General features: G+C 36.8%; 1 protein-coding gene across 1 annotated transcript in view; it reads right to left on the bottom strand.

Moving 5' to 3' along the window:
• LOC103085003 (oligophrenin-1-like) overlaps nucleotides 1-9,504 on the bottom strand; it is a 141,422-nt gene that overhangs the window by 14,331 nt on the left and 117,587 nt on the right. Inside the window, exon 7 of the mRNA XM_007445571.1 lies at nucleotides 7,456-7,779. Within this exon, the coding sequence (XP_007445633.1) occupies nucleotides 7,456-7,779 (324 nt within the window). The remainder of the gene's footprint in view (nucleotides 1-7,455; nucleotides 7,780-9,504) is intronic.

The following is a 9,504-nucleotide window of genomic DNA, read 5'->3' on the forward strand; positions in this document are numbered from 1 at the left end:
GGACTCTGCCTCTGAGGTGGGAGAGCCAACTTCAGAACACTCGTCAAGAAGAGACCTCCCAGCCCCACATAATATCAAACGGCGAAAATCTCCCAGAGATCTCCATCTCAACACCAGCACCCAGCTTCGCTCAACGACCAGCAAGCTACAGTGCTGGACAACCTATGCCAACCATATAGCAAAACAGGAACACAACCCCACCCACTAGCAGAGAGGCTGCCTAAAATCATAATAAGTCCACAGACACCCCAAAACACACCACCAGACGTGGACCTGCCCACTAGAGAGACAAGATCTAGGCTCATTCATACACCACAACACAGGCACTAGTCCCCAGAGACAAAGAAGGACACTACATAATGATTAAGGGATCGATCCAAGAAGAAGATATAACAATTGTAAATATTTATGCACCCAACATAGGAGCACCTCAATACATAAGGCAAAAACTAGCAGCCATAAAAGGGGAAATCGACAGTAACACATTCATAGTAGGGGACTTCAACACCCCACTTTCACCAATGGACAGATCATCCAAAATGAAAATAAATAAGGAAACACAAGCTTTAAATGATACATTAAACAGGATGGACTTAATTGATATTTATAGGACACTCCATCCAAAAACAACAGAATACACATTTTTCTCAAGTGCTCATGGAACATTCTCCAGGATAGATCATATCTTGGGTCACAAATCAAGCCTTGGTAAATTTAAGAAAATTGAAATTATATCAAGTATCTTTTCCGACCACAACGCCATGAGATTAGATATCAATTATAGGAAAAGAGCAGTAAAAAATACAAACACATGGAGGCTAAACAATACACTACTTAGTAACGAAGTGATCACTGAAGAAATCAAAGAGGAAATTAAAAAATACCTAGAAACAAATGACAATGGAGATACAACGACCCAAAACCTATGGGATGCAGCAAAAGCAGTTCTAAGAGGGAAGTTTATAGCAATACAAGCCCACCTTAAGAAGCAGGAAACATCTCGAATAAACAACCTAACCTTGCACCTCAAGCAATTAGAGAAAGAAGAACAAAAAAACCCCAGAGTTAGCAGAAGGAAAGAAATCATAAAAATCAGATCAGAAATAAATGAAAAAGAAATGAAGGAAACAATAGCAAAGATCAATAAAACTAAAAGCTGGTTCTTTGAGAAGATTAACAAAATTGATAAACCATTAGCCAGACTCATCAAGAAAATAAGGGAGAAGACTCAAATCAATAGAATCAGAAATGAAAAAGGAGAAGTAACAACTGACACTGCAGAAATACAAAAAATCATGAGGGATTACTACAAGCAACTCTATGCCAATAAAATGGACAATCTGGAAGAAATGGACAAATTCTTAGAAATGCACAAACTGCCAAGACTGAATCAGGAAGAAATAGAAAATATGAACAGACCAATCACAAACACTGAAATTGAAACTGTGATTAAAAATCTTCCAACAAACAAAAGCCCAGGACCAGATGGCTTCACAGGCGAATTCTATCAAACATTTAGAGAAGAGCTAACACCTATCCTTCTCAAACTCTTCCAAAATATAGCAGAGGGAGGAACACTCCCAAACTCATTCTACGAGGCCACCATCACCTTGATACCAAAACCAGACAAGGATGTCACAAAGAAAGAAAACTACAGGCCAATATCACTGATGAACATAGATGCAAAAATCCTCAACAAAATACTAGCAAACAGAATCCAACAGCACATTAAAAGGATCATATGCCATGATCAAGTGAGGTTTATTCCAGGAATGCAAGGATTCTTCAATATACGCAAATCTATCAATGTGATTAACCATATTAACAAACTGAAGGAGAAAAACCATATGATCATCTCAATAGATGCAGAGAAAGCTTTTGACAAAATTCAACACCCATTTATGATAAAAACCCTGCAGAAAGTAGGGGTAGAGGGAACTTTCCTCAATATAATAAAGGCCGTATATGACAAGCCCACAGCCAACATCATCCTCAATGGCGAAAAACTGAAAGCATTTCCACTAAGGTCAGGAACAAGACAAGGTTGCCCACTCTCAACACTCTTATTCAACATAGTTTTGGAAGTTTTAGCCACAGCAATCAGAGAAGAAAAGGAAATAAAAGGATTCCAAATCGGAAAAGAAGAAGTAAAGCTGTCACTGTTTGCAGATGACATGATACTATACATAGAGAATCCTAAAGATGCTACCAGAAAACTACTAGAGCTAATCAATGAATTTGGTAAAGTAGCAGGATACAAAATTAATGCACAGAAATCTCTGGCATTCCTATATACTAATGATGAAAAATCTGAAAGTGAAATCAAGAAAACACTCCCATTTACCATTGCAACAAAAAGAATAAAATATCTAGGAATAAACCTACCTAAGGAGACAAAAGAGCTGTATACAGAAAATTATAAGACACTGATGAAAGAAATTAAAGACGATACAAACAGATGGCGAGACATACCATGTTCTTGGATTGGAAGAATCAACATTGTGAAAATGACACTACTTCCCAAAGCAATCTATAGATTCAATGCAATCCCTATCAAACTACCACTGGCATTTTTCACAGAACTAGAACAAAAAATTTCACAATTTGTATGGAAACACAAAAGACCCCGAATAGCCAAAGCAATCTTGAGAACAAAAAATGGAGCTGGAGGAATCAGGCTGCCTGACTTCAGACTATACTACAAAGCTACAGTAATCAAGACAGTATGGTACTGGCACAAAAACAGAAAGATAGATCAATGGAATAGGATAGAAAGCCCAGAGATAAACCCACGCACATATGGACACCTTATCTTTGATAAAGGTGGCAGGAATATACAGTGGAGAAAGGACAGCCTCTTCAATAAGTGGTTCTGGGAAAACTGGACAGGTATATGTAAAGGTATGAGATTAGATCACTCCTTAACACCATACACAAAAATAAGCTCAAAATGGATTAAAGACCTAAATGTAAGGCCAGAAACTATCAAACTCTTAGAGGAAAACATAGGCAGAACACTCCATGACATAAATCACAGCAAGATCCTTCTTGACCCATCTCCTAGAGTAATGGAGATAAAAACAGAAATAAACAAATGGGACCTAATGAAACTTCAAAGCTTTTGCACAGCAAAGGAAACCATAAACAAGACCAAAAGACAACCTTCAGAATGGGAGAAAATATTTGCAAATGAAGCAACTGACAAAGGATTAATCTCCAAAATTTACAGGCAGCTCATGCCACTTAATAACAAAAAAATAAACAACCCAATCCAAAAATGGGCAGAAGACCTAAATAGACATTTCTCCAAAGAAGATATACAGACTGCCAAGGAACACATGAAAGAATGCTCAACATCATTAATCATTAGAGAAGTGCAAATCAAAACTACAATGAGATATCATCTCACACCAGTCAGAATGGCCATCATCAAAAAATCTAGAAACAATAAATGCTGGAGAGGGTTTGGAGTAAAGGGCACACTCTTGCACTGCTGGTGGGAATGTGAATTGGTTCAGCTACTATGGAGAACAGTATGGAGGTTCCTTAAAAAACTACAAATAGAACTACCATATGACCCAGCAATCCCACTACTAGGTATATTCCCGGAGGAAACCAGAATTCAGAAAGTGTCATGTACCAAAATATTCATTGCAGCTCTATTTACTATAGCCCAGAGATGGAAACAACCTAAGTGCCCATCGTCGGATGAATGGATAAAGAAGATGTGGCACATATATACAATGGAATATTACTCAGCCATAAAAAGAAACGAAATTGAGTTATTTGTAATGAGGTGGATAGATCTAGAGTCTGTCATACAGAGTGAAGTAAGTCAGAAAGAGAAGGACAAATACCGTATGCTAACACATATATATGGAATTTAAGAAAAAAAAATGTTATGAAGAACCTAGGGGTAAAACAGGAATAAAGACAGAGACCTACTGGAGAACAGACTTGAGGATATGGGGAGGGGGAAGGGTGAGGTGTGTTAGGGCGAGAGAGAGACATGGACATATATATACTAACAAACGTAAGGTAGATAGCCAGTGGGAAGCAGCCGCATGGCACAGGGAAACCGGCTCGGTTCTTTGTGGCTGTCTGGAGGGGTGGGATAGGGAGGGTGGGAGGGAGGGAGACAAAGAGGGAAGAGATATGGGAACATATATATATGTATAACTGACTCACTCTGTTATAAAGCAGAAACTAACACACCATTGTAAAGCAATTATACCCCAATAAAGATGTTAAAAAAAAAAAGAAACAAGAAAACTCTCAAATAAAAAATCTAACCTTACACCTAAAGTAACTAGAGAAAGAAGAACAAAAAAGAACCAAAGATAATAGAAGGAAAGAAATGATAAAGATCAGAGCAGAAATAAATGAAATAGAAACAAAGAAAACAATAAGAAAGATGAATAAAACTAAAAGCTGGTTCTTTGAGAAGATAAACAAAATTGATTAACCTTTAGCCAGACTCATCAAGAAAAAGAGGGAGAGGACTCAAATGAATAAACTTAGAAATGAAACAGGAGAAGTTACAACAGACACCATAGAAATACAAAGCATCATAAGAGAGACTACTACAAGCAACTGTATGCCAATAAAATGGACAACCTGGAAGAAATGGACCAATCCTTAGAAAGTATAACCTTCCAAGTCTGAACCAAGAATAAATAGAAACTATGAACAGATAAATCACAAGTAATTAAATTGAAACTGTGATTAAAAATCTTCCAACACACAAAAGTTAAGGACCAGGTGGCTTCACAGGTGAATTCTATCAAACATTTAGAGAAGAGCTAATACCCATTCTTTTCAAGTTCTTCCAAAAATTTGCAGAGGAAGGAACGCACCCGAACTCATTCTACAAGGCCACCATCACTCTGATACCAAATCCAAAGATGCTACAAAAAAAAGAAAATTACAGACCTATATCACAGATGAAGATAGATGCAAAAATCCTTCACAAAATACTAGCAAACAAAATCCAGTAACACATTAAAAGGATCATACACCATGATCAAGTGGGATTTATCCCAGGGATTCAAGGATTCTTCAATATATGCAAATAAATCAATGTGAAACACCACATTACCAAATTGAAGAATAAAAACCATATGATCATTTCAATAGATACTGAAAGAACTTTTGACAAAATTCAACACCTATTTATGATAAAATACTCACCAGAGAGTGGGCATAGAGGGAACCTACCTCAGCATAATAAAGCCATGTGCAACAAACCCACAGCAAACATCATTCTCAATGGTGAAAAACTGAAAGCATTTCTGCTAAGGTCAGGAAAAATACAAGGATGTTTACTCTTGCCACTATTATTCAACATAGTTTTGGAAGTCATAGCCATGGCAATCAGAGAAGAAAAAGAAATAAAAGGAATACAAATTGGAAAAGAAGAAGTAAAACTGTCACTGTTTGCAGATGACATGGTAATATACATAGATAATCCTAAAGATGCCACCAGAAAACTACTAGAGCTCATCAGTGAATTTGGTAAAGTTGCAAGATACAAAATGAGTGCACAGAGATCTCTTGCATTCCTATACACTAAAAATGAAACATCAGAAAGAGAAATTAAGGAAACACTCCCATTCACCATTGCAACAAAAATAATAAAATACTTAGGAATAAACTTGCCTAAGGAGGTAAAAGACCTGTACTCAGAAAACTATAAGACATTGGTGAAAGGAATCAAAGATGACACATACAGATGGAGAGATATACCATGTTCTTGGATTGGAAGAATCAATATTATGAAAGTGACTATACTACACAAAGCAATGTACAGATTCAATGCAATCCATACTATCAAACTACCAATGGCATTTTTTACAGAACTAGAACAAAAATTTTTTAAATTTGTATGGAGACACAAAAATCCCCGAATAACCAAAGCAATATTTAGGGGAAAAATATGGAGCTGGAGGAATGAGACTGACTTCAGACTATACTACAAAGCTACAGTAATCAAGACAATATGGTACTGGCACAAAAGCAGAAATATAGATAAAAGGAACAGGATAGAAAGCCCAGAGATAAACCCATGCACTTATAGTCAACTAATCTATGACAAAAGAGGCAAGGATATACAATGGAGAAAAGGTAGTCTCTTCAGTAAATTGGTACTGGGAAAACTGGACAGCTAAATGTAAAAGAATGAATTAGAAAACTCCCTAACACCATACAGAAAAATAAAATGGATTAAATACCTCAATGTAAAACTGGACACTGTAAGACTCTTAGAGGAAAACATAGGAAGAACTATGTAAAGAACTCTTTGACATACATCACAGCAATTTCTTTTTTGACCCACCTCCTAGAGTAATGGACATAAAAGCAAAAATAAAGAAATGGGACCTAATGAAACTTAAAAGCTTTTGCACAGCAAAGGAAGCCATAAACAAGATGAGAAGACAATCCTCAGAATGGGAGAAAATATTTGCAAATGAATCAATGAACAAAGGATTAATCACCAAAACATGTAAACAGCTCCTGCAGCTCAGTATTAAAAAAACAAACAACCCAATCAAAAAACAGGCAGAAGACCTAAATAGACATTTCTCCAAAGAAGACATACCAAGAGGCACATGAAAAGCTGCTCAACATCACTAATTATTAGAGAAATGCAAATCAAAACTACAATGAGGTATCACCTCTCACTGGTTAGAATAGGCATCATCAAAAAATCTACAAACAACAAATGCTGGAGAGGGTGTGGAGAAAAGGGAACCCTCTTGCACTGTTGGTGGGAAAGTAAATTGGTACAGCCACTATGGAGAACAGTATGGAGGTTTGTTTAAAAACTAAAAATAGAACTACCATATGACCCAGCAATCCCACTACTGGGCATATACCCAGAGAAAATCATAATTCAGAAAGACACATGCACCCCAATGTTCATTGCATCACTGTTTACAATAGCCAGGTCATGGAAGCAACCTAAATGCCCACTGACTGACGAATAAATAAAGAAGATGTGGTCCATATATACAATGGAATATTACTCAGCCATAAATAGGGACGAAATTGGGTCATTTGTAGAGATGTGGATGGACCTAGAGAGTGTCATACAGAGTGAAGTAAGTCAGAAAGAGAAAAACAAATATCGTACATTAACGCATATATGTGGAATCTAGAAAAATGGTACAGATGATCCAGTTTGCAAGGCAGAAATAGAGACACAGATGTAGAGAACAACCGTATGGACACCAAGGAGGGAAAGCGAGTGGCGGGGTGGTGGTGAGATAAAAAAAAAAAAAGAAACCTAAGTAAGAGATTATAAAATCCATTCAATGGAGAATATTTTAATTGGTAAGATCCTATGCATAATTCTATGTTATTTTAATGAAATTATTAAAGTGAACAATTTCTAGGGAAATATAAAAAAAATAGTTGAGGTAATTTCTCTTCCCTGTGGGATTCCCAAGCACTTACCCTCCTTGTGGTGAGCCAGGGGCCGAGGAGCTTGTCTCTTTACATGGAAAGAGGAGGCCTTAGTGGGCCCATGGCCTGGCACAGGTCCATTGGTGGCCTTTGGTATGGCCTTGGTCCCTCCATCCTGCAGCCTAGATACCAACTTCCCCACATCCACCTCGAGGCAGGACTCCATCTTGCCATCTGAAACAGGCCTGCTTGGGCATTTCCTCCCATGATCTGGTTCCCCACTTCTCTGTATAGGCATTTTGGGGTGTTGTGGCATCTTGGAGGGTTCTATACTGCTGATGATAGTACCATTCGGTGTTCTGTGTTGGATTTCATCTAGGAAAAGATGGTGCAAAGAGGAAAGATTAATGATAACCTTTGTATATATAATATTGCAAAGTTATACACATATTCAAAGGAGCTATTGTCATGGAACAAATCAATGATATCCCACAAAATCAGTCTCTACCCATTCCAGTTCATGTGGAGTCACAAGTCTCATAAAACAGGGAATTCAATTTAAGATCCGAGTATTATTTTCATGACCACAATTCAGCAAAACCACAATATGCCAAGATACTTTATTTAAAGGGATATGTTAAAAAGGGACTTAAGAGACCCCAATCAATTGTACATTATATTACTTTTAAATAAGGTACCATTTAATCCCTATTTCTATTTCTCTCAAAAGTAAGTTATAAAGATCTCTTAAATTTCAAGGTAATACACTTAACAGAATTTAACTTCTTTCTCCATCCTCATAAAAACATCCTCAACTCACCACTTTATGGCTTTCCCTTAGCTTTTGTGGTCTACAATTTCCTGTGACAATAGTATATGCTTTTCAGTTGTGCTGTTTCTTAATTAAAGCTTTGAGTCTCTAATGAGAGCCAAGGATATACTCCCTAGAAAAATTAACCTACACAAATACATGTAAAATTTTGAAAACTAATTTTGAGAGATTCATGGAACACCCTGAAGCTGTTAATGAACCCCCGATTGAGAACTCCTGCTCTAAGGAAATTATCACATTCCTTGGTAATAGAAAACCTAGATCAGAGTGTAGTGGTTAAGAACAGAGGTTCTGGTCAACTAAATGAGACCTGAGAGATATGTCAACCAGTTGTAATATATGGGTCTTATTTGGATCCTGATTTTTTTCAAAAAAAATGTAAAAATAGGAGAATTTGAATACTGACTAGATAGTGATCTTAAGGAATTACTATTTTGTTTAGTGTTCTTTTCTTTTATGTATGATGATGGTATTGAGATTTTGGTTAAAATAGTGTTCTTATCTTTTACACATACATACTGAAACATTTATGGATGAAATGACATGATGTCTGAGTTGGGGCAATCGGTAGGGGTATAGATGAAACAAGATCGGGCATGTGGCAAGGATTCTTCAAAAAATGCAAATCAATCAATGTGATACACCATATTAACAAATGGAAGGAGTAAAACCATATGATCATCTCAATATATGCAGAAAAAGCATGAAGAAGATGTTCTGGAATTAGATGTTTGCACAAGCTTGTGAATATACTAAAAACCACTGACGTACACTTGAAAAGGGTGAATTTTATGTCATATGAATTATATCTCAGTTTTAAAAAAAGTTAGAATATTGTCTAGAGTGGGCGACCCCATTGGTGATCTTCTGGCACAAAGAACTCCTCACACAGAGAGGCAAATTAAGACCCAGAATAGGGAAGTGACTAGCCCAAGTTATTCAGTAAGCTAGTGGCCAAGGTGAAATTATATCTCAGGTCTACTAACACCCAGTTCATTCATTTATTACACACATTTATTGAGGATTTATGATATGCTAGATACTATGCTGGCACTAGGGATACAGAGTGAAAAATTTCTGCTGGCATAGAGATTATATTTTCTGGTGTGTATTTGGGAAGATTGTAAATAGACAAATAAATGAGTTTATCCAATTAAAATGGGAGTATGGAACAACAGAGTAGGCATTCAGTGTTCCCTTCTACTTTCTCCTAAATGCCAGATCACCTCCTAAGGAGGTGATCCCTTAAACTGGGTGATCTCTTTCCC

Source organism: Lipotes vexillifer, unplaced genomic scaffold (genome assembly GCF_000442215.2).
Source record: "Lipotes vexillifer unplaced genomic scaffold, Lipotes_vexillifer_v1.1 scaffold348, whole genome shotgun sequence".
Taxonomy (NCBI): Eukaryota; Metazoa; Chordata; class Mammalia; order Artiodactyla; family Lipotidae; genus Lipotes; species Lipotes vexillifer.